Source organism: Argiope bruennichi, chromosome 7, assembly GCF_947563725.1.
Source record: "Argiope bruennichi chromosome 7, qqArgBrue1.1, whole genome shotgun sequence".
Lineage (NCBI taxonomy): Eukaryota > Metazoa > Arthropoda > Arachnida > Araneae > Araneidae > Argiope > Argiope bruennichi.
Window position 1 is genome coordinate 47504499 of NC_079157.1, and position 27411 is coordinate 47531909.

At 26.5% G+C, this 27411-nt stretch overlaps 1 protein-coding gene across 1 annotated transcript; it reads right to left on the reverse strand.

The window, feature by feature from the left end:
- Positions 1–2525: 2525 nt before the first annotated feature.
- Positions 2526–26900, reverse strand: LOC129975863 (tRNA (guanine(26)-N(2))-dimethyltransferase-like). The gene is made up of 15 exons (XM_056089112.1): positions 26622–26900; positions 25745–25832; positions 22996–23183; positions 21839–21954; positions 18251–18363; positions 16510–16658; positions 14806–14889; positions 13516–13588; positions 13284–13418; positions 12397–12482; positions 9457–9565; positions 9273–9343; positions 6347–6466; positions 4230–4329; positions 2526–2597 (listed from the first exon to the last, which is right to left on the reverse strand). Exons 1-15 carry the CDS (start codon positions 26867–26869, stop codon positions 2556–2558), a joined length of 1722 nt encoding a protein of 573 aa, XP_055945087.1. The 5' UTR covers positions 26870–26900; the 3' UTR covers positions 2526–2555.
- Between the last annotated feature and the right edge of the window lie 511 nt (positions 26901–27411).

Sequence of the window (27411 nt, forward strand, 5' to 3'; positions counted from 1 at the left end):
ACGCGGCACCCGTTCAGCACGCACAGGACAGATCTTACTACGGTTTTTCCCACGATGACATTATTCGTGCCGGGTAACAAAATTACAGATTTGTAACAATATCTTAAGGTAATGGTAAAACTTTAAGTCATTTCAGATTCAGCCACTGCGCATGTCCGAAAATATTCAGTAATCATTTTGAGCAATTGCTTATGTAAATACCACTTTAAATGTAAATGCGTTAATTCTGTGTGTCTGTTTATTTTTCTTGCAACTGAATGTGATATCATATTTATTCTTTAGCAGTTTTACCAAAAATTGTGTGTTGCAATTGGCTGTCCAAACAACCTTTATATACTTAAAGCGGGATTCTCTTTCTATACATTTTGACCGATAGTATTCGATCATCCTTTTTATGTTGGTTGGATTTCTTGCCCGAGTTATTTGGCCGGGCCCCTTTTGTGAAAAATCACTGCGGTCTTGGACAGCACTCCTAAGAATACTAAAAGGAACATTTCAAAGTTGTCCGTGTATACTGTTCGTTTACGAATTTGAAAACCCTCTGCGCTTTTACGCATGCGTCAGTCTGCATTTATTTAGTCAAAATAGGATTGAGAGAATAGATAAAAAAGAGGAGATATTTATATTTAAAAAATAAAATGAACTGGTTATTCGAGGATTTAGAATGCGAAAACATTGTGAATGACTTGTAATATTGTGGGGGAAAAAACAACAACATTCCAATTCAAAATAAAATACTTAAGAACAATTTTTATTTACTGTAAGAGGCCTAAACAATAAATTCTGAAATATAAAAGAAAGAATTCTGTTCTTGAAAATTCGTAACTTTTTTACAAAATAATAATAATTTTTATGTTAAGACACTTTTTTATTTGTTATTGAATTAACATGTTAAAATTAACAACGGGAGATAATCTCGGTCATATTTAATATTATATAAAATATTCTTTGTGTCACTCCTGAAAGCTTTTTTGCCACTTGATTTAGCCATATAAAAAAGCAATACGCAATTTTGAATTAAAATAAAATACAGTCAGAAACGAACCGATAATTCACATGCACTTAGAAAAAAAAACAAAAAAACTCATCGAAAAAGTACTTAATGGAGCAGTAATCAAGGTCAAAGAATGACTAAGACATTCTGAAATACACTCATCATTCCGCATCTCACCCCTTAGCAAGGTAAAATCGTCGGGAAATAGTAGTCTAGGGATACTAAAATGAACAGTACATTCCTCTATTCTGGAGATTTTCATCAAATTGATCCATACATTTCTTTACATTCCATACATTTCTTTAGCCGCTTATAGGCTCTTTAATGGATAAGTATCGCAGGCTTAGGATGATAGCAACTGAAAATGGTCTAAGAATCTTTGTGTTGGAATTCCCGCCGGATTCTGTTATTAAAAATTCAAGAATCTTTTATCAAGCAACAACTTTCAAGAAGAAAATATTCAACGAAGCAGGTAATCGTTTACTTACAAAAATTTATAAAGATATGTCATTTAAACTCTTAGTTACAATAATTTATATCTCATATTCTAGTAGGCATATATATATATATATACACACACAGATGGTTATCAAAATAATGGAAACACCTTAGATTTATAAAGAATCCTTTATTATCTTATCGAACTTTATTATCTTTAATCCTTTATAATCTTTATCAATCAGGTTTTGTGAGTGTTGACACCACTGTAGACGACGTTTATCGTTTACATCTGTGACAAGTGGCTTGGGAATTGCTGCTCTACTATAAATATTCTGTTTGTGAAGGTACCTTCTAACTGACATTGGAGAATCCAGATGGAAATTGAGCTCTGCGGTCACTTTTGCTGCAGTTGTTCACTTTTTAGACATCACACCCAGCTTCAATACCTGTCGGTCTCTTTCACAGAGCTTTCTCTTGCCACGCTATGTGTATGCTGTCACAGACACCGTACCTCTAGAAAAGCCTAAAAGTTGGGATGTTTCGGTCACACTTGCTACAGCTAGATGGGCTCCTGCAATTTGGCCTCATTGAAAATCTGAGAGGTCCGACATTTTACGTATTTGAAAAAAAAATCCAAAAATTACAGAACTTTAAAGCTAACACATACTACCAGGATATATACATTGCTATTTATTTAAAAAAAAATGGTGGTTATTATTATATTTTAATGCTTACAAAGCACATTCAAAAATGTCACTTTTATTCACAGATGTTTCCATTATTTTGATAACCACATGTTACATATATAATATGATATAATCTTTTTTTGTACTCAAGGATGTTTATTTTCTTAGTTTGAAAATAAATTAAACTAATTGCATTAATTAAAAGCTTTTTTTTCATCAATTTCATATATTCATTTCTAAGAATTCATATTAACTAAAATGAATTTGACTGCCAAATTTCTGCACTGATTTGGAGTTAAAAATCAAGATCGATCATTAAAATTAGTATTTAGTACTAATAAATAAACCAGCTAATATTTAAATAAATATATTTTCTAAAATGAAAAAAAAAATGAAAACAGCAATAAAAAAATAAGCTATTTATTTACAAGCGATTATTTACAATTTTCTGAGGATATTTCATTGTTTTCTTCACCCTGTAATAAAAAAAAGTAAGCAATTAGGTTTTCCCCCTCGATACAATCATATATAAATCATCACAAATAGAAACTGAACCCAATATTTAACAAAGAATTGCTATGTTTTTTGTTTGTTAAATTTATGAAAAGGTATAAAATTTCCTAAGTTACATAAAGCAACAGTTACATTTTTTTTTTTTTTTTTTTGCTAACAGTGTTAAATGTATAGCATAAAATAATATATCACAGAAATTTTTTCAAATGTTGTCTTAACACTTTGATGAAATGCCATGTTTTTTTTTTTTTTAAACATTCAAAAATTAATATAAATATAATACATAAAATATATATTATATATTATAATATAAAATTAATATATATAAAAAATTAATATATAAATTATAGACCATTTTAGATGTATGATTGAGCACAAATGAATTAATAAAATTTCTTTATTACCTTAAGCATTTTTGGGAATTTGTACAAATAGTAGTTAATATCAGCTGGAATTTGTTTTTAATGTTAAATGCTCACAACCCATTTGCTATGCATTATATGTGCAACAGCAGATTTCATTATTAGAATAAATATTATTTTGGACTTTTGCAAATATCTAATAAAAGATTTTTTCAGTACTTATGAACAAAATTGGCATTCATACTAATTGCATATTATTTCCGTTTCCAATCAGTAATTATATGCATTTTCTTAAAATTTGTTCAGAAGCTATAATAGTTTTATATATTTTTTTCAGGTATCAGCTGATATAGTTATTGCATAATTAGGTAATCAATTTCATTCCCTTTGTATATCTATTCTGAGGAGTAATAATTCTTTTACACAGTTATCCTTATATCTTCTAATATATAATGATTAGATTATTGGTTATAAAAGAAGTGAGTCAAAAGTGAAATAAATCTTCCATAAATGATATGGAAAAACATTTTTAAAACAAAATTCCTGTTTTAAGGTTTTATATAGCTTACATTCTAAAGCTTGAAATTTACTTTTTAAAAAAGAATATTTACAATAATGAGAAGGTTGGATAATGCAATAAACACAACAGTGATTTCTGATTCTATGACGGCTATGCTATCTCTATCAAAAATTAACAATATTGCATCGAATTTCATAGAATAATGAAACCTTACTGTTAGCATCTGGTGTTTTATTTTACAGTGACTTAATTGAAAAATATTCTATATATTTTATCTGCTTGGCAATATTTGAATCCATCTGATTCAACTTGTAGATTTCAAGGCATATAAAAATTTATGAAATTTCTAAGTTACTTTTCATGTATGAAGTATCTGAATATGGCACTGTAGGAAGATTTGGCATTATACTTAAAATTTAATGGAATTAATTATAAAACATTTATATATCTAGTTGCAATTATAAAGAAACAATGTGTATTAACTGCAAGTTTATGACATACTAGTAATATTTTTAAATTATAATAATTACTTCTCAATTTTAGCTTCATTATTCAAAACAAAAATTGAAGAGCAGTAGTTCAAAAAATAAAATTTGACAAATTACACAGTTACCACTAAGTGTGTAAAAGCATTAAACCATTGCAAAAAAAATGTCTTCACAATTATTTCATAGAAAGGTTTGAAAATGTCATGGTACTATAGGAGAAAATACCTTCATTCTTTTTACATTTTCTTTGTGATTTTCTTCAGCTTTCTCTTTGCGTTTAGATTTCTGCTTGGATCGGGTCTTTTCCAGCTTATCATTATTCACACTAAAAATAACAAACAATTAGTCTTAAAGTAATTAGTTCCTAGGTACTCATTAAGAGTAATATTGTATTATATAATATAAAATGTTATTTTTTTCAGGTATACTCAATTGATGTAGTGCAAATTTTATCTCTATTTTACAAGCAACAAATAAAAAAAGATTTTATAGCTTATGTGTCCTGCACAATATAAATTATACAATAAAAAAATCAATTTTCTTAACAAAATTGTTGATAATCTTATTACAACTTAATAGCTATTTATAGAATCAGTTTATTTTGAATAGATAATTCTTTTAACACAAGTTGTACCTCAAAGACCTCAAAATAATTTTTGCTTTAATTTAAAAAACTTGTAACACTCACAACTAAATAAATTCTCACATTTATGACATTGAGTTTTCTAGCCAATAATTTTGAAAACTTTTTTCTATATTTCTAAATGATCTTCACAAATTGCAGAGAAGAAACAGCTAATTTTTTATTTCTTAATGACAATAATATGCACACACACACACAAAAAAAAATCAATATTATCATGCAAGTACAAATCACTATATAAAACTTTTTTTTTTTGCACACAGAAGGTGCATTTACTTTCTTATTAAAATTTAGCAACAATTCAATATATATAAAATAAAATAAGACATACAATTTGGTAAAATAATTAAATTATATTGTTTTACCAATGTATTACTCATTAAAAATGGGTTTAAAAATTTATTAATGTGCTAAATATGCATTTTTTTATTTTACTAATTTTTAATCCATTATGATGAATATGATAAAATTTATAATAAATTATTTTTGAAATTCAGCAGAAGTTTACACTGCTTGCATGGAATCGTAACTAATAAACATCAGCAGTGCACTATCAATGAATATATATCAAATTACAAAATTCCTAATACATTAGGAAGTGAAGAAAATCGATTACAAAGCTTGATACAAGTCAGAAGAGTGGTTAAAAAAATTTGCTATGTAGAAAAAAGTCAATAATTAAATAGAACGTGAATTCTGATTCCCCACTGAAAGCAAGCAAAAATTGCACCTAATACTCAACTTTTAATAATTTAGGACTAGAATAAATGAAGTTATAACAGGAATTTCAAATTGATACAGTAATTATAAAGTTTAACTAAAGCAGTCATGCATGATGCATGGTTTTTATGTGTTCTGTCATATATAGAATCCGGGTCACAAGTCCTTCCTTTGGAGTTGTGCCATTGGGTCATTAATGGGGCAGGCAGACAAAAAAAGAGTAGCAGTGAAAAGCATCCAAGATTTTGATCAATGGGCTTGCAATCTGTCTATGCCTTTTTATATAGCAGCTCTTAAATGGCTTACTTTGAAGGTATTATATTGATATGCAGATAGACATCTCAGTTAAATGCAACAATATAAAACACTGCTCATAGAACACAAAAGTTCAGAGCAAGTATAACCTCATAGAACCATAAGTGATTCAGCCATTGTATTTTAATATGATTTTTAGATATGCTGCATTCTGCAATGAGAATTGTAAAAATTTTCTATGCACAAAGTACAAATTAGTTATGAACTATAGATTTACTAATTGTGCTTAATAATGAAAATTAAATCTTGTTTTCAATATATCACCAATCAATATTAGTATATCTAGCTAAATTCAGAATAATTCAGTCAATAAAAAGGGGGAGGGGAAAGCTCCTACTGGCCCAAGTAATCTTGGACAACCACAAGTTGATCAAACTCCAATGTATGAGGAAAGATTGCATTCCTGGGATTAGGTATTGGAGCTTACTGTATTTTGGCATTCAGGGAGAAGAAAATACCTATATTAGTATTTTGCTGATAGGAAAACTAAGAACACTCACAGAAGTCAGCATGATCATCGCAAATAATTTTTCACTGCAGCACACATCAATCAAATAGTTTCTTAATAATGCTGGAACTTGATTAATTAACATCAATGGATGTGAAATCCAATAAATAGTATAAAATCATCATTATTTTTTTAATGACGAAAATGTGCATTTACCTGGTGGTAGCTCTACATTTAGGACCCCAATTTGGAGCTGGGTTTATTTGAAACCTTAAAAGATTGTTACATCGAGATTTGGGTTCAGCATCTGGATGAAGTTTAAATGAAACTTCTATGCTGCAAATCATAAAAAAAGTACATGTTATTCTCTAAGATTTTGGAAACCAAATACAAAAGCAGTTTTCTTTAGAATGAAAGATAATACAGAAAGTAATCTCTAAGCCATTGTGATACATATACTTAAAATGTTTGCTTCAATAAACATCTTTTTATTGGAATACATATAAAGCATTGAAATTCTTTCCAAAGGAATTTGGAAGTAAATAACTTTTGAGAATATGGATGTTATTTTAGGAAGCAAAATGAAATATTATTGAAAGTTAAATCAAAATACAATAAACTGCTAATCTTAGCAATACAATGTAATTATATAGATTTAATTTTGAGATAACAAAATAATTTTAGACAATATTAATAATACATACTAAGGATTTTGTAATAAAATTGCTGTAAACATCAGTAAGTCATGCTAAAATGAAGAAATAAATAAAAATTTCTGACTGAATTCTTATTTGAATGATATAATTCTAATTTCGATATCTATTAGATGATTTTAATACAATTCAAAGAAATTAACATAATTATCATTATTGAAATAGTGTATCTTTTCATTTAGAAAAATTTGTAAAGAAATGCTCAAATTTAATTTTGTTTTAGAAAAATTCTGCTTAATTAGTTTGTTGTAATGTTTCAATTTTGTATTAAATCATGGATTTATATCTTTATTTAGGAATTAGGATTTATTCAGTTTTTTTTTTTTTTTTTTTTTTTTTTTTCCTTCTGGTTATTTTATGGGAGAAATAGTAAGAAAATCTAAAAATAAATTTTCACCTTTTACTTTTTAGAAATCATGCATGTCACAAAAGTTTTTGAAGAATTATAAAATAGTTGATAAGTGCAGGAAATATTTTTTAGACACATAGAATTTTAAAAAAGGTATTTTTTGCATGGCATGTTTTAATAGTATCTTACATAATGCAGAGACTTTAACCCTTTCATTACTAACCTGAGCATGAAAATTCTATTCTAATGGGTTAGTTTCTGTTACAAATGAAAGGTGCAGGATGTAAAACAAGTTTTAACTAAGCATTCATTTAGTAAAAACTCGTTTTGCTTTCATTTTGCATTATGAATTCATTTGAAAAAGAAACTTTTAACTTAATATAGAATTTAAGTTAGTAGTGAGACGGTTAATCATAACTAGAGATGACAGATATTTAGTATTTTTATAATTATTAATCACAAATGAACAAAAAGAAATATAAAACTTTCAATAATCAAATAAAATGACCATTTTTTATGCTGGTATGATATGAATGCAAATCAACACATGCTTAATATGTAATACAAATTACATATTACAATTAACACATGATACTACTAGACACATCCACAAGCATCAAGCATAAATAATAAATTAATAAATAACAAGGTGGTTTTCTGTTAATGGATTAACAAACTAAAAGGATCATTAGTAAGCATCAAAAGGAACAAAAATTGCAGTGGAGCATTATGTCACAAATTATATTGTGAGGTTAACATGAAAATTTCCATGTTGCAGATACACATAATGCACAGATGTGGGTAATGAATAATATCCATGTGAGTGTATTGTGAAAATCTCAACCAATGTTTAGAGTCAGTGAATAGGTAGGAATCCTGTGATTTTATCTTGGGACTATACTTGCTATCCAAAAATCTGAATGGTGAAATATATATTGCTTTTCTGTCATGCATCCTCTCAGAAATGTTACAAAGTATCTAGTCGCTTAGCAACGAGCCTTGAGGTTCATGTATGATGGTGCCACAGCATATTTTTCTCCTGTGAAGCATAACAATCTCAAAGTTACATATGTAAGGAGATGGACTGTATGTGTGGGACCAATTGCTTGGCCTCCATATCCACCAGACCTCAATATGAGATCCCTTATTTATAAGGTAACTACAGGACCAATAGAGGATTTCATTGTGTGGTAAACAACAGATAATAAAAGCATACTTGATACCCATCCAAAAATGGACTTTATATCATTGTAGACTACACAAGGATGTTAGAAGCCCAACAATTCTCATAAAAAAACAAATCTTTTTATGGATATTATTATTTTTTTATATTTCCAATGTGCTTTATAAAGAACTTAATCAAATGAATGGACTCAAACTTAATCACATTTAAATCAGATATCATTTAATGTTAGGAATATTATACAGGATTGTTTCCTGTTTGAAGATCACTGTAACTGAATGCTTTCTGCAGTTAGTATGTTGATTTACAAGTCAAATGCCCTGGCCCACACTATATTTAAAAAAAATTTCAATTTTATTGAAAATTCTGTAATTTTTTTTTCATTTTGTTTAAATTTAATTTGATTATTAAAGAAATACTAAAAGAACTCTTTTGAATGTGAAGTGGATGCATATGTTTTTTTTTTATTTCAGTTTTTCACAATATTTTTAATTAAAAGCTGCATAAATAATGATTAAATTTAATTCAATATAAGGTATTTGGTTTTAAAAATAGGAGAAGGGATCCCTGAAACTTGCATTACCTAAGCCCTGCCCCCACACACACAATATGGTTTATCTGGTTCTGATGTTCATTTACAATAGCCATCTTTCCAAAACTTTGTCACTCAAATTCAGGGAAATTTGAAACATAAAGTGTTATCAAAATTTTGTGGCAATTTTTTTTCACAATTCTTTCTGTTCCACTTTGAATACAAGAAACTAAAAATATGGGATGGCATTTTCAGTTGGAAGATTTAAAAAAGCTCAATCAGTAGAAATTAATAATGCACAGTAGCTTTCTTTAATACATATCAGATTATACACTGCTTTCAAAATTATTGATCACATGACCTACCTGGATTCTTTGGACATAATGGTTTTTGAAGGTTCAAGTTCAAATGTTTTTTTCCCAGGATACATATTTGCCTGAAATTAAAAAAAAAAAAAAAAAAAAAAAAATACTATCAGAATTTTTTTTACAAAATACAAAGAAATAATGCTGCAATATATAAATTTAACAATAAAAAAAAAATACAAACCCAAGCTCTCATGATGTCCCATATAACTTCTGGTGGGGAATCGGTTTTTAATGAAGTTGGTGAAGTATGGGATAAAGAAACTTGATAACCAGCATTCAAAACTGCAGACCTAACCAAGAAAATGATAATAAGTTTTTTTTTTCTTTTTCTTTTCATTTAAAAAGAAATATGCATTTATAGATATAGACACAACAAAAATCAATGACAGGATTATTTTTATAATAATAAAAGCAAATTTCTTTAATGTCCCATCTGTAAGTTATATAACGTCACTTAGGGTTAAACTTCGTAATTTTGATGTCATGGCAATTTTAAGCCTGTACATATAGTAGGTTTAATTGTGAAATACAATTATCAAACCAGTAATCCTCTTGCCTTGAATCCAAGATTACCACAAGACTTTGTAGTTGAGATAAAAGTACATATTTGTTAAAATTATCATAATGTAAATGCATAAATCAATAACATAATAAATTAACAGCATCTAAGGGTTTTTTTTTTTTTTTTTTTTTTTTTTTTTTGAGGGAGCGGTCCATTTTCTCATACAGCAAAGTCTCATTATCTAAAATAAAACTATTTAACAAATACTGGTTCTGAGTTAACAGAAAATCATAATTTTAAAAATATATTATGATAATTTCACCATTTGTTGCATGTCAAAGTTAGGAGTGTACATGACAACCAAACATTTAGTGCTATTGGAGGCTCAAAGTACGAATCCACATTTTAGATAAAATAAATTTAATATTGTAATATGTTGCTTATTAATGAAAATTATAATAACATACATATTTATTGTTTCTAATGTTGCTAAATGGCAACATATGTCAAAATTTTGTTTTTTGTCCAAGATGTTTCTAGAACTATTTTAACAGGAAGAAAGTATCAAGCAGCAAGAATTTCAGATGTAACCAAGTGATACAAGAGAAAATGAAAGTTGACAGAACATGTTTTAAGGCTTGGCATTATTTAGACAAAAAAAAAAGTATTTTGTGCATAATTTCACAATCATTGCTATTTTGTTCTATAATGTTTTATAATTTATAATTACATGACATTTTCATTATAATGTGCTCAGAACATAATAATAATAATAAATTTGAAAATCTATGATTAATTATAAACTTTTAAAATATGAAAAGTTTATAATGAAGTGTTAAAAATGCATGCAATTATTTTTAACTCAACAATACAATGTATTAGTATATTGTTGTTTTCCATTTCCTAGGAGAATGATTCAGATGTTAAATTATTTGAATTTGAGGAATATAGAACAAGAAAGAAGGTAGATTGATAGCAAAAAATAAATAAATAAATAAATAATGCTCTCAACAAAATTAAAGATGTTTTAAAATTTCTGGATTGTATTCCACCAATCTATCATAATTAATACAAGAACTTGGTCGTTGACCTTGAAGAAATAGAGAAAATTGAGGAAATGTCATAAATAATACATTTTCATATTTGCCACTACTATATTTTGACTGTAGAAAATAATAGAACTATCTCATTAATTTTGAAAGTCATAATGAGAAGCATAACTTGTTAAATCTTATGATTGAATATCTCTCTAAAGTTGGATTAAAATTGTGCTAACCACACAATTCTCAAAGTTTGCTGATAAAAGCTAATTTACAAAGGAAATAATATCGTTACATAAATGTCATATTGTTATCTAGAATAGCTTAAATATTACTAAGAAATTGGAAAGAAAATTTGATTATTTTGATTTCAAAATTTGATCTAACTTTCAAATCTATATATCACAGAAATTTAAAAAAGTGGCTTGGTACTTTTTATTTTGCACTGAAGTCAGTTATATTTAAGAGTTTTTACTTATATTTTTCAGTGCAGCTTCTTTATTATGGCCACTAATGGGGGGGGGGGGGATATTTCAATGGATAAACATGAAATACAACAAACTACAGTCATGATGTTATGTTAGCCCACAAAATAGGACTAAATGCAACTGGAGTAGCCTCAAAATGTACTGAATAGCAAGAGAAAATCTAGTACATACACATGTGATATTGTTGAACAAGAGAGTGTAAACACTTAACAGATAACAGCTATCTGCTGAAAAGCACTTACATTTATTAAAATTAAAAAAATTAAAATTAAAATTATTTATTTATTTTACGTAAACTAAATGTTTAATGATTATATTAATTCACTTTTTGTCTTGAAAATTTTTTTAAGTGGTTAACCCTTTCAAGGTTGGAGGCTTTCTTTTGAAACTAGCTCTTTAAGAACTTTTTACTAGTTATATAGTAGTATTTTAACTACCATTTATCTCAGACTTAGGGATTGAAATAATTTTTTAGTATTTAATGCAAAAACTTCAAGCTTCAATCTTCCCTATGGATTTATATATCAATAACACAAAGGAAAATTATTCAAGTTTTAGAAAGAGTTAAGCTTTATAGTTAAATGATAAATGCATTTAAGATATAAAGATCTATTATCACAAATCAATACATCTCATCAAGTCTCTTTTTATGTCAGATAACTAAGACTACTTTTGGTTTTAAGAGAAGGAAATAGGAGAATAGGGAGATAATTTTTTTTTTAAATATAGAGTAGGAGATAAATTTTATAAACTTGCAAAAGATAATTTGCAGAAACTTAGAGATCAATAAGAAATACATAATAATAATTTTTTAAAAATATTAGCAATACCATATTTTAAGACAGAATAAAAAAAAAATGTATATGTGAGGGAGGGGGGATAATATTCATACTCAATCACATGTTCATTTTAAAAACTGCATATTTGGAACTGGACATTCATAAAATGTATAAAAATTCATAGATATTTACAATTAGCAACTAATATACAGTGACAATGTTATTTTTTTATTATTGTTTCTCTATATAAATTTTTTAGAATTCTGGATTTTATCCATTATTTTTGAGGAATAGGTAATTACAGATACTTACCTAATTTCATTACTAGAGGGAGCTTTAACATGAAGAATGCTAGATAACTGTTCAATACGGTGAAATAATGGAAAGTCTTCCAATTCCTAGAACAAATCAATGTGGCTAATTTATTAAGACACACACACAAAAAAATTGTATACAGTATTATTTATTTAGAATATTATTAAACTGTATATTTATTTAGCAGATATATTAGTACCAACTTTTGTAATTTGTAAATAAAATAAGAATGCATCTCATTTAGTCATGCCATTCATCATACATCAAAACAAAAAACAAATTATGAAACACAATAAATATATATAGTATGCATAAAATGAATTAAGTTATTTACATAGTTTTTTTATCTTTTCTTTCCATATTCAACTTACAAAGAAAAATTTCAATCATTAATAATAGTTCAAATGAATTCTAACCTTCAGGTTGCAAATTAAAAATAGAATACACAACAAAAGTACACAAGCATTATAGATAATCGGCAAAATGCAAGTCAAATAAAATCAAATTTTTAAACAATAAGTAGAACATTTTATAAGAATGATAATGTGAAAAATGAAATACAGTATCGCATGAAAATTAATAAAAATTTGCAGCTATATTTTAACTTTGTTTTCCTTTAGCATTTTTCAAAAACACTTAAGGAAATCATTAGTTTAACATGTAAAATGAATGTTTCAATCTATAAAGTTACATATAAAAATCATATCGAATTTTAAAAGATCAATTCATAAATATATAGTTATTGCATATGAACAGTAACTGTTAACAATTTTGCTACTTTTGTCTTTGAAAATATTTTTTAATTCATACCATTTTTAAGCAATGTGAAATCGTAAAAAATAATTAAAATAACATATAGAAGATAATCAAAATTCAATACACACCTCTAGGACTACATTAAGCATCCCTACCATTCTTTTTGAAGTATTATAAAGACTACTTTCTTCTTCTATATGCTGTACTGTTTTCTGAATGAAAACTTTATCATGTAATTTATGAGACCAAATAGGACCACACATCTAAAATAAAAATAATAAAGAGAAAATAAAAAAAATATATATATAGGAAAACATGTAAATAAATTACTTATATTTATTAGCAAGAAAACATAATTACTTTAAAGGAAGAATGCCCACATATACTGCATTTCCTGTCTATCGGGGGTCCAACACTAGGAGTATATTTTTGCCTGTAGATAGAAAAAGAAATTACTTTTCAATAATTAAACAAATACACAAAATTAAAAAAAAAATCTTTACTTTTTAAAAATTTATTTTCAAATAGTTAATTTAATAAAGAATGAACAAAACAAAACACCTGATTTATTAGAAGAGTAAATATTATATTGAATACAGATTCTAATTTCGTTTTCATCAATATTTTTTGTCCGTTTTATACAATCTCATTTCCTTTAAAAAGGAAAAATACAAACAGGAAAGGGTTTTCATACAATTGAAATAACACCAAAGGTGCAAAAAGAAAAAGATATGCACAGTTTCTAAACTCTGTAAGAATGGATGTTAATGTATCAATCTGATACTTTGTATGAAGTAAACTGTTTCAGTTTTGTATAAACTGTATAAACTTTCTTTAAACTGTATCAGATATACAGTTTTAGAATTGATTTATAGCATTTGGTAATATATTCAACCTCATTTGTTCTTAATGAGATGATACTATATAAACCTGATAAAAAAAATTAGGTTAATATAGTTTTGTTTGCTATGCTATCTCAGTGAAACTTTGAATATGTACAATGTTTGTTTATATATATATATATATATATATATATATTTCAACCCAATGACTAATTACTCTTTCATCCCTTGAAACAGTGCACATCTCACTGAAGTATTCATCATCTTCCATACTAATTATATCAGCTTATCCTCTCATTTTTCCCCTTTCCGATTGCCAATCATAATCAAAACCACCAGAACGTCATTAATACCTATACATGTGATTCCTTTAACCAGAAAAATTCTTATTTTCTTCTAGAATGTGTTGTATATAATTAAAGAAAAATTCTTCCTTTAGCCAGTTACAATCTGCACCTTATTACCTATTATTATAAATGAATACCCTGGAGAATTGTTCTTTAATGTCTGAATATTTACATTCAGTTTTGCATTGCAGAATACATTAATTTCATTGGCCCAAATTTTGCACAAAAACTGAGCATAGAACATCCATACAGAGTCATTTTGTGAAAGTATGTCATGACTGATACAAAATATAAATAGAGTTCACATGAATATACAGAAGAAAAAAAAATTTTTTTTTAATCATCAGGAATTACAAAAAATAATTTTAAATATGATAAAAGCACTTCTAAATTATTACTTAAATGCATATAAACAATTAATAGTTAGATTATACAAAAAATAAATCAAAAATATTACATACCCATGGGGAGTTATGGTTTTAGTGCCTACAGGTTGCAAATAAAACGATCCACATCCAGAACAAACAAAAACCATTGACAATTTACTAAAATAAGAAATTTTTACATATGGTAAAAAAGAATTTTAAAAGAATACCGTTCTAAGAACTAAAGAAAAAGAAATCAAAATATTATATCTATATATATAATATTTCAAATTCTAATTTCAATTCTAAGCAATTTCCAAAGTTTTATCTTAATTCAACCCATATTAACTTCATTTTAAAACATTCTCTAATTTGCTGATCTCATTCCCCCTTTTCTATTTAATTAATGTAACAGAAAGCTCTGTAAAAATGCTTTCAGCAGTAGTTCCCAAGCTCCGAGTGAAGGGATAAAAAATTGCTGACCTAAACAAATTCTTCTAAAAGATCCCCATGCTTCCCTTACCAAATTCAACATGTGTAGGAAATCCCTATCATAATATATAAGCACTGGGGAAAATATTCTCTCTCTCTGTTGTCCCTTTTTCGCTGTCTGCTTTTCTTGTGTAACACTGTGATCGGATGTGTTTTGTCTGTTCTGCTTGTACATAAATCAAGCCTCCCGAATGAAGCTAAAAAGTCAAAGTGTATTCCCTGTCTTCGGCCAGATTCTGATTCAAAAATTATGTTTACATATATATGTATATAATTTAAAATACATTTAATGAAGATATTAATGCTTTTAAAAATAAAGATTTTAATATCATGGAATTTTTTTAATTAAAACTAACTATCTCAGGTTACTTGTTGAGATTAATAGTAGGTAATAATAGTAGGTTATTTAATGAGATTAATAGTAGGTAAATATTTGAATTAATTATTTGTATATATATTAATAGCTTCCTCAGCAAAATATTCTTAAACTTCAAATTTGGATATATAATTCATATTATTTTAGAAGCTTTATATTGTCCAGTCTATTGTGCTATGCATTTCCCTAATTTTCAGCTTTTATTTTTATATATCCAATTATATCATAAAAAAGAATAGCAATATTTAAAAATTGAAACTTTTTAAAATGTTTCCCCATTTCTGATTTTGAAGTTAAATTTTATTTGCCAGAACATACAAATTTCAAAAAATTTTATTAAAATTATACTTTATACCAAAATCAACTTTATATGAAAAAATAAACCAATTCCCCATATACTGATTATTAATAATGAGGGGGGGGCGGGTAGAAAACAGATCAAAATATTAGCATCACAATGAAAAAAATTTTAATTTTACTTTAACAATGAAAAATATTTTTGTTAAAATATGCTTAAAATATTATTTTTTTTTTAATTTACGATAAATACAAAAAAAAAAAAAAATTTGTGGAAAAAAATTGAAATCATTGATCTTTGTTCTGCCATATTTTTGGAAGTTGTCAAGATGAAAAAACATCAAAAATTAAACTTAATTCTTAAAAATTTCAAAAGAATTGCTTCAAGATGTACATTTTCATCCTTTAAAATATATAAATGTACAAAGCTTGGTATCTCTTTTCAACACAACATATTCTTCCTTATTATAAGTAAAGATATCAAATGTAAATAAATTAATAAAGTAAATTTTTCTAATTTGAAGAACTTTTACATCCAATAGATTTATACATACATTAAAAAATAATAAACCATTCAATATATCTATATAAAAAGCATCTGTTTTAAAACAGAAGCACTGAGTATAATTTCTTACCAAATGCTTTCTTTAACAGTAGCTGGACTTGTAAATACTTGCACAAAAACCCGAACATAAAAGTCCACGCTTAAAGACAGAAGTGGAACTATGTACCTTCCATATCTATTTGCATGTGATTCAATTGACTGCAAAAGAATCCTTAAAGCCTAAACCAAAGCAGAAAAAAAAATATGAATATAATATTCAATTATAGACAATACATCTTTGAATCTTTCGAAAAATCTATTTTCATATTCAAGAAATTTCATACTTTAAGTACCTGATGCAAGAAATTAGATACCAAATAATAATCAGACATAAATTAGTATTCAAAATTAATAATTTCCTGCTTTTGTTAAGTTTAATTTATGCCCATGATTTTTTTTAAAAGTATGACTTTGAAGCCGATTAATATTCTAGCATAAAAAGATTTATGTCATACAACAGTTTCTATTAAAAACTAAAGCACTTAAATATCAGACAAAAAGAACAAAAAAAATTTCAAACAATTAAAAAAAGAGTTTAAAAAGTAAATTATTGTATACGCATATTTAAAAAAAAAATGTACAATATGATATAAAAGTAGAAATGGAAATTCTACTTTAGAAATGCTCAAAGAAAGCAATTTTATTTTATTATACCTCTAACATTGACAAAAATACATAACTGAATGACTTGATAAAATATTTAAAAAAATTAACTAATTTTTTTTAAATTCCAAAGTAATGGCATAAAAATCATTTTTTGAAATAATAATTTTGGGATTTATCTTCTCCTTCTTACTGACATCTTACTTAACTTTTGAAAAGTTGATAGTAACGTTCCTCTTGTAGTGGTATAGTGAAGGCGACAGGCATCAGGGGCATATGATTTTTTCACTCCTTTATCATGTTGACATTTTTAGTTTAAAAACTCTCATAATCACACTTAAGTTTTGCCTCCATGTTGGCCCCTAAATCTAATGTCTAGGGTGTATATACCTTCCCTTGCTCCGAAGTCACTATGCCCTTTTTCTTTTGTTTATTAAGTGTGTGATTAAATTTCATCAAGATTGGCTAAAAATTACAGATTTGAATAAAAAATATAAATATTCACACATGACGTTAAATGAAAAATGTAATACATTTTATAGGTTTTCCATAGTGAAATATTCTCTATTATTAGCAATATATTCCCTAGAAATACAAATGAAGAAAAAATGTATCGCTTATTTTTTTTTTTTTAATTTTAGATTCTAAAACTAACTGCATCAGTGAAAACAATAATAATACTTTGAATTTCTCAATTCAAAATAATCAAGTTGAATAAGTCATATCCCTCTGTATTCATTCCAATATGCCTGGAATCAATAAAGCAAAGATGTTATACTACTGTATGTTTAGATCTATATTTAATAAATTGCTTGCACTGAAAGAATCATGTTTGTATTATCAATTACATAAATTAAGAAAAAACAATAATATAAGGAAAAACAAATTCCCATTTGTTTCCCCCCCCCCCACTCTTTTTCTTTCTTTCTTTCTTACTTTCTTAAGAACAGTACTTTGGCTCAGAGATCCTAAATGTTATTTTTTTTTAAAAAAAATTTCTTCAAAAAAAAAAAAAAAAAAAAAGATGGAAAAATATTTCTGATTTAATTAAAATCCAAATTTGTGATTGAATATGACAGATTGAAATCTGTCATAAAGAGTCAGACAGACAAATTATAATATAAAAATGTTGAAATATTTAAATAAAAGTATCTAAATGTTATTTTTACCATTTCATGGCAACTTCCAATTTTTGCTGAAACTGCTCCATATTTGGCATGACATGCTTCGACGCCATTGCCACATAAAATGGCCATATCTGTACATGTAATCATTAAAAGCCCTAAAAGTATAAAATATTTCATAATTAATAAAGCCTTTTCAATAAAAATAACAAATGTAAACATGATTAAAAATTTATACAATTAATTTATAAAAAAATCTTTTAAAAAAAATTATGCATCTATCTTATTTAAATTTTTATTCTTCATAATGGCATAAATATTTTTGAAAAAATAATCAAAGTTCAAAATATTAAAAATCAGTACATGCGTTATATAGACATATGCATAATATTTGTTTAACAATATTAGTCCATATTGAATGAAGCATAATAATGAATGAAGCATAAACAAGATAAAAAGCAATAATATTTAATACTAGCCGCCTTTGGCGACCAGCCGGTTCGCCAAACTTAATGTTCGTTAAAATATTAATAATTAAATATTTTATGCAATTCCAACTTTAATAGATTCTTCAGCAAAATATTTTAAAACTTCAAATTTTGATAGTCATATAATTCACTCATAATATTATAAAGGCCTTCAGTCATAATGTGATATGTATCTCCCTAATTTTCTGTTACCCCTCGTAGAATTTATGCTTTAAATTAAAGTGTAAATAATTAATCTGCAATTAATATAATAATATTTTTTACTGAAGCAAAGCATTTTTTTAATAATATGATTACTGATAATAGAGTCTCTGAGTGTTTCAACTTTATGGGCACTAAAGAATATCTTTCTTAATTTATGTAATATCTCAAGAATTTGTCAACAAAATTTTCTCAGATTCATCATGAACAGATCGATTTATTAACAATGTTTCATTTTAAATGCATCAAACACTAAGAAAATAAAATGAATCGTTTAAAATAATCGGTCTAAAACAGGTTTCAAAAAACTACTTAAAAAACGATGTACTTAAAACTATAAGCATATACAAAAAAATATATAACTAACATAAATACAATTTAATTACAAAAGCATGCAACTAACCTAAAAATAATTTCAATCATTGAAAACAGGTTAAAAAAAACTACTTAAAAAACGATGTACTTAAAACTATAAGCATATACAAAAAATATATAACATAAACACAATTTACTTACAAAAGCATCAAAAGCATGCCACTAACCTAAAAATAATTTAAATCATCCGTTGATAGTGGTTGTCATGACAACAATCAGAACAATGCGCATGCGTGAATTTTTTTCGCCAGTTAGGTAGAAACTAAGGCGTGAATTTTTCTACGCCAGTTGGGGTAATGCTATGCAGATTATACATTTTTAATTTAATTTATTCTATGTTATTTTAACTCAAAAGTACTTCAGAATGAATCTGAAACATGGATTAATTAACAATGTTTAGTTTTAAATGCATAAAACATTAAGAAAATAAACAGAATCGTTTGAAATAATCCGCCGAAAAACGTTAACCATAGCCTCATTACTGTTGGGAGAAAAAAACAAAACTAAAGCCTTACTCATTTGGCGGTGGGGGAAATGGAAGATTTTTTTGGCGGGAAAGTTAGTTTTTAATTAATAATTAAAATTCTAATGAAAATTTCAAAAAAAGGGACCCCAGGTGCACATTCCCTACCTCTAAGGTATTCATGTACCAAATTTGGTAGCTGTATGTCAAATGACCTGGCCTGTAGAGCGCCAACACACACACACATTGAGCTTTATTATAAGTATAGATTATATCTCTATAAATAATTAAAGCAAATGTATACATACTGGTATTTTAAAAGATAGTAGCAGAGCTAATAAATTTGGCACAACTTTGATGGATCAAAATATGGATTTTTAAAGAGTTTAATAATAAAAGAAAGAAAAATTCAGAAAAATATTTATGTTTTTCATCAACAATCTCAAGAAACATTTTTGTTCACAAATGATTTTTATTTCATTTTAAAATTCAAAAAAATTATATTTTCAATGATATCAGTTTAGTTGATGAGTAATGCTTTCTTTATTGTAATCATTTTTCCTAAAAATATTTTTACACATAATTTGCATAAAATATTTTTTGATGTGCAGTGAAATTTAAAACATTTTCCTTATTTCTAAGAATATTTAATCATATTATTTCCTTATATTGTTAAAACTAAAACAGGAATTTAGCTCAGACAGTATTGTGATTTCAGCACAGACTGTTTCATAGACTTAGAATGAAAAAATAAGAACCTACGAAATTCAAAAACTATATTCAAAGTGGTCTAAATTCAAATGATGAAAAAATTATTTTTTAGAACATGAATACATTAAAATTTATATATATATATATATATATGAAAAAAAAAAAACAATTTTTTTCTAACACATATTTCCTTTTTCATTAACTCCCAAAAAATATAACCCTTCTTTTGTTACAACTCAGAATCAAATGATGAGCAAAATTGATAAATCAATTTCATCTAATACGGAATCTGTTAAGAGCAAATTTTTATGTATATAATTTTTTTAATTAAATCACTAAAAATAGTCTTTATTTATTTGTTTATTTATTTATTGTTATTAAAGTATTAATAATATTTTTGCTAATATATCTTTAATAATATAATTTATTTGACTACTGAGAATCAAATTGTTTAAAATTACATCTCAGTTTTCATAAACATTTTCAATAAGTTGATTTACATTTTTAAATAACTCTTCTACTCCAAAACTATTTCAAAGTTATTAGAAATGGATTTAATATTAGGTTTAAAATGAAGTCAGATCATTTGAACAAACATTCCAATTTTCTACACTATATCAATTTTGTTAATTCAATAAGTCAAATTATCAACAAAGCACACACTGCATTAAAAACAATTGAATGTAACAACATACCATGACTCCAAAAAATGGTAAAAACAGAATTTACCAATGTAAATTTACTAAAATCCATTTTTGACAGACTATTAAATTTTAACAAACAGCTGATAATTCTAATTTAGTCTCTGTTCTTTTTCTTCTGATCATATTTCTTTCTCTTTCAAAAATCAATATTTTTTTTATTTGTTGGTTTAAAGATATCTCTATGATAGAATTAAAATAAAATTATAGAATTATGATAGAATTAAAATAAAATTATTAATCCCATTTGCCAAATCACTAAAACAGAAAAGTATATCGTAAAATAAGAAATGTGTAGGAGAGAGCTTTGACTGCCTCATTCCCTCTAGCTTATAAACTACAAAAGTAACAAAAAGATATCAGAAACAAAATTTTGCATGGGAAAATAGTTAAAAATACATATTGAAAAATTCATTCCTAGCATTAAATAATTTAAGATTTTCTTTCAAATAATTATTTCCAAATAACAAGATTTATAATATTTTTTTTACATAAAAATAATTAATTCAATAAAATCATAAAGAAAATTTAGAGAAAAATAACAAAGGGAAAATAAATAAAAACAAACAGTAAGAAATGGAAAATATCTTTTAACCATCATTTTTTTTTATTTAGATTAGTTTTCAAAAGATTTACTATAAAAAAATATTTTAAAAAATAAGAATTTTCAAAAATCTCACAGAAATAATCTTACCACCATCTTTGACACTTTGCACTGCAGCATCTAAAAAGGGAGCAGCTGTACCATAAGGATCAAGATCTATTGCATCAAATCTGTCTTTATAGCTTCGATTCTTATACATTATTAAACTAGAATACAAAAAAAGGAACATGTAAAATTTAACACAAAGTAATCACAAGTATATAATTATTATATAAGTTGAAGATTTTTCTTAAGTGATTTTTTGTTGTTGTTGTTGTTGTTGGATAAAAATTTAGTAACCTTCCTTTTTGTACAAAATGTTTTTGTTTTTGTTTTTTTTGCAATTTATAAGTAGGGAATAATAATAATAAATAAATAAATGTAAGAATAATTAGCAACAGATGAAAAGAAGTTCACAATTTCAGGAAATAATCAAAATCAAGAAGAATTTTTAAAAATTAGTTTTGCACATAAACATTGAAGAATTTGAAAAAATGAGGTGTTAGCAAAATTTTTGCAGTTTTGATTTTTGTTTTTTTTATAGCAACACCAAATGTGTTCAGAGCCCATAGTTTAAATAGCCTGGCATATATCAAATGGTATTATAAGAAGATAATATAAACCACTATTCTAGTTGGTTAAGGAATGGCATGGTATGGTGTAGAAGAAGAAAATGAATGGAACAAAATTCAACCTTCAGTTGTACTAGGAATTATTCATTTATTCAGCATTATTCAAAAAATTGATGGGTATTTTCATAACAAACTGCTTACACCAATCAGAATGTTGCCTATCAGCCAGGCTCTTCTCCAAGCAAAACATAATGTGAACTAGGTTCTCACAATAGTTACTAAAGAAGACAAATTACTACCATATATGTAAGCCAACTTCTATCTCAGGTATTATTAAAGAAATAAAAGTCACTTGACTAAAAGTTGTGCATGTTTTGTTCATTATGAGTCCATGATTCATGGCTAGATAAGCTAAGATTAAGATAGTAGAAATATCATCACAACATAGAACAAAATATTCACAGTAATGAAAAAAAAAAAAAAAAAGAGAGAGAGAAAGAAGACAGATAAATAGATATTATATCAATAGAACTATTTCTCACGTTTATAGCATTATTATGAAACACTGAAAATCTACTTTAGTCATTCTTTTTCAGATTGATCAGTAATTATTCCCATAAAATTGAATTTACTTACGAAGCATCTTCATTAGTGGCTTGGACAATATTTTCCACTTTATTATGTTTCACATTTCTCTGTATACTTAAATATGCTTGTGTATCACGATCATTAGCTATAACTTTACTGAGGTTTGGCACTTCCTTAGCAAAGCGTATTGCCCTTAATCCTGAGGCTGATAATGCTTCTAAAACAGAAATTCCGGGCTAGATAATAAAAACAATAAATTAATAATGCAATTAAAAAAACTGGACAATCAACATATTGCAGACATAATTTATAAGCTTGCACAAATTTTGGTGCCATTTAATAAGCAGAAGTTGGTTAAACGTTTAGATTAAGAACTAGACCAGCTATAGGCAAATTATTATTTGCTTAAGGGCTATAATCAGCCGACTGCAAATTTGAACCAAATTATGAGGAATTTTTTTAATCTTATCACAAATTTATTCATTGCATTGGTATTAAAAGTTTTAAAATCATATATTTTGTGTCCTTATTTAGTTATAATAAATTATACAGGGATACCTCCCCCTTTCTTGACCAGCTCCTATAGCAGTTTGTACATGCTTTGTTTATACTAACTTTCATTTGATGGGGAAAAGAAGACGAAAAGAAAAAGGATTTTCTCTCTTTCTTTCTTTCTTGCCCTCTTCCTTTGTAGGACTGGAAACTAAATTATTGTCTTTACCATTTTTCCACTTCAGCAATCAATATATAAACTTCAATCAACAACAATTTTTCTACCTCAAGAAAGGACATGATTAAATATGAAAGGGAAATAGCAATTTTCTGCTTAACTGAAAAACCAACATAGGACTTCCATGAAGAAAATGAAATGTTAACAAAAACTGCACAATAGTTTGCAGAGAGGGAAAAAAATATTCTGTTGTTAGGGTACTTATATCACCTATAAAAAAATTATTCAAAAATTTTGTATTTTACATTTTCAAATGCAATTCCTTATTACCAAAATTTTAAATCACAAAATATGTAAAGAAAGCATAACAGTTACATTTAATAACTGGCAAAAGCATGGAAATGTAAATTTTGTTTATGAATGGCTGATTAAATATGAGTTGTATCAATAATTTTATTCAACAACATTCATGTTTATAGCATGTAGGAAAAGGCTGCACCACCATTTAACAATCTAGTACAAAGTAATAAAAATAATTCATGAAATTGAATAACTTTGATTTTGAGACCTGTTATAAACTATATTGATTATTAGTTATTAATATTAAATTCTACTCAAAAGAAAAAAGTATTTTGAAACTTATTAAAACAATTTAACTGAGTTGAAAGCATCCTGTAACAATGGCACTTATATATTAAGCACATTCCAGTGATTAATACTCACCCCCCCCCAAAAAAAAGAAGTGCTAAATATTACATGCTAATAATTTTTGTAAACTAAAATTTAATGGTATACTATTGATTTAGTAAACTAAAGTGTAATGGCATGCTAATAATTTTGTAAATTAAATTTAATTGCATGTAAATAATTTTGTAAAAGAAATAATGGCATGCGAGTAATAGTAAAGTTTGCCAATGATATGCAATTATTACACAAGTACCAACATCACATGTATAGTCAAATGGTCTTAAACATTTGCTTATGGGTGGTATAAATGCTGTTGCAACACAATTTTTTGCTTTTGTTTACAAGCTGGTAAGTTTGTAGAACCAATAAATTATTCAAATTTCATACCACTTTTTTAACCAGACTTTATTTGTTCTATCAAACGATCATTTTACACTCCAGTTACATTCATTATTTAATGCATGGGAAGTAGATTGTTTGCAAACAAAGGGGGAAATGAATAATAATTCCATGAGTGGTTAAATAAATCTTAAACTTTATCTTATAGTTACTGAAAAGGCAAGAAAGGACTATCCCTCACCCCTTTTTTCCAAGGACTCATTGTTAGAAGAGCTTGTAATTTCTTTCATCTAATGATTTAAAGGTTAGTACTGGAGTATATTTAAGAGTTCATTAGTATACATGAAATTTACAATAGCTAATTTGTTAGGAATTTTGCAACTTGGAAGAGCTGGTGGGGGGGGGAGGGTAGGACATCAATATATAAGTCTCTATTAGGAAAGGGGTGGTACTTTATGAAAAAAGATATTATTTACTAAAATTAATAATGAGTACTTCCAGTTCAGAGAGCAAAACTTGTATTCTTTCAGAAATAATTCTTGTATAATAAGATTTAAAGCAATATGTTGTTAAATGTTATAAGGTATGAGGCGATACATTTATCATGGGAGAGTGTTTGTATATATGGTTGAAAAGTATCTTTATGGCTAATCTGTATAGTAATGTGTAAAAAGTCTTAAATCAACAAATTCACTTTAAAATTCAAACTTAACTTCATAATTTTTATAATTACAAATTTATCAAATAATTACTAAACAATATTATACAAAAATTTTAGTTGCATTCTAATAATTAAAATATTAAATTAATAAAATTTAAAAATGTGCTTTGACATATCCATTATCAGCAACAATGTCTTCTAAGGTAATTAAAAAAAATGCACAGAAACTATTCACAATAAAACATAAAATATATTTTTCTTAAAAACATCATATTTAAATTGGAACTTCTCTGTTAGTGATTTCAGCAAATTTCAAACAAAACCAACAAAGATATGATTATAACTGCATTAGCAATAAACATAACTCTAATCAAATGATATCTACATATAAGTTTGACGATTAATGTTAAATTAACAGGAATAGTATTATTAAATCTTACTGTATCGGAATTCTCTGAAGAATTCGCTAGCTTGGCTTTAGACTTTGTTTTGGGCGGATCTCTAGCAAATTGTTTCAAAACAGCAATACTGAAATGATCATGAAAAAAATAATAAAACATATACTGTTGATAAAAATAATCACATAATTCAAAATTACATATTTTAAGAATTTGTTAAAATACTGAATTCTATCCATCCATAATAAATATTTTTATCTGTCATATTCTGTTATTATCTCTCATATTCTCATATCTTAATAAACATAACTTATAACTTTCTCAAGTTAAGCTCTGTTTAGAAATAGTACATTACAACATACATTAAGATTTTTATGAGATTACACGTTAAAATGAAAATGAATTCAACTATGAAAAATGATAAATAAGAAAATTTAAGTGTCTTGTTCCGATTTTGAAAATATTTCCTACCAGAGTACTGTGTCTATGAATTCATTTTCACTGCTCTGAAGAAGAAAATTCTGAAGTAAATTATTAATCATTTTATAATGCAATAACATTAAGCTTCTCCCCCGTCCACACACACACAATTTCCATATCAAATATTTCACATTTAAGGTCTAAAGCTTTATATGTCAAAGGCAATATATATATATAAACCCGTTTTCAGTTAATATTTCAATGATATAATCATCAGAGTTAAGATATACAGTTTAATTCAGTGGCGACACAATTATCAAAATAAAGAAATATTTTTCAGATCTCAGGTGATGTGATGAAATTTTGCACGTTTAAGTAATTTTTTGTACCAATCCACGCATAGTTTTTAAAAGAATCAAATTATGCATTAATGTTAAGACATGCACAAATAATTAATGAAAATGGATTCACCAAATGGATAAGGGTGACACCATTTTACCTTAAATCACGATTGAATTCTTGAACAGGATTGTAGAAAACATCATGGGAACTTGGGAAGAGAACTTCAGCCTTTCCTTCAGTTACCGCAGTGAAAGGAGTTTTATCAATGTATATAAGATTATCAACACTTTCAAGTTCTTTATTTCTTTCAACACTTATCACTGATTCAGTCATTTTGGGTAATATCTTCTTAATCAATGAATAAAAATTATTTAAACGCAAAATTGATTTTACATTCGACAACATGTGCTAAACACATGGAAATGGAAAAACACAACAATTGTTCTCTTATTAACAGAAAATATTTTGATTCCTCTCTAAAGCCGAATCAGCTGAAATTGTAACCAATAGGGAAGCTTCGCGCGATTTATGGTAACCTATCACAGTAATACCCTTGCCAAGAGGAATATTTTGATGCATAAAGAGCCAAGAAAGAGTACAAGTGGCATTTAATCAAAACATTGATCAAAAATTATCTTCATTTTAAGTTCCCATATCATTTCCAAATAAGAAAATATTTAATAATAACACAAATTTAAAACGGTTTTCAGCTATCTAATCATTTATTTTGATTAAATGCAGCAAGATATGCACTAGAATTCCTCTCTTTAAAATTTTCCTTTAATTTAAAACCATAACCTTTTTGTTTGTAAAGTTAAAGAAATATAATAGTTCCTTCAGAAACTGAAACTATATAAGCACCACCTCTTCTAGAATTAACGATCCAGAGGTGGTGATTATGTTACTTGATGAAAAGGAATGAAATTCTTACTTTCTCGTAAGTGAAG

Excerpts from the sequence above, each read along its gene's own strand:
- LOC129975863 (XM_056089112.1), bottom strand. The coding sequence starts at position 26,869 with ATGTTGTCGAATGTAAAATCAATTTTGCGTTTAAATAATTTTTATTCA. Across the intron at positions 21,955-22,995 it reads GCCACTAATGAAGATGCTTC|TTTAATAATGTATAAGAATC; the intron begins GTAAGTAAATTC and ends TTTGTATTCTAG. Across the intron at positions 16,659-18,250 it reads TTGGAAGTTGCCATGAAATG|GCTTTAAGGATTCTTTTGCA; the intron begins GTAAAAATAACA and ends GCTTTGGTTTAG.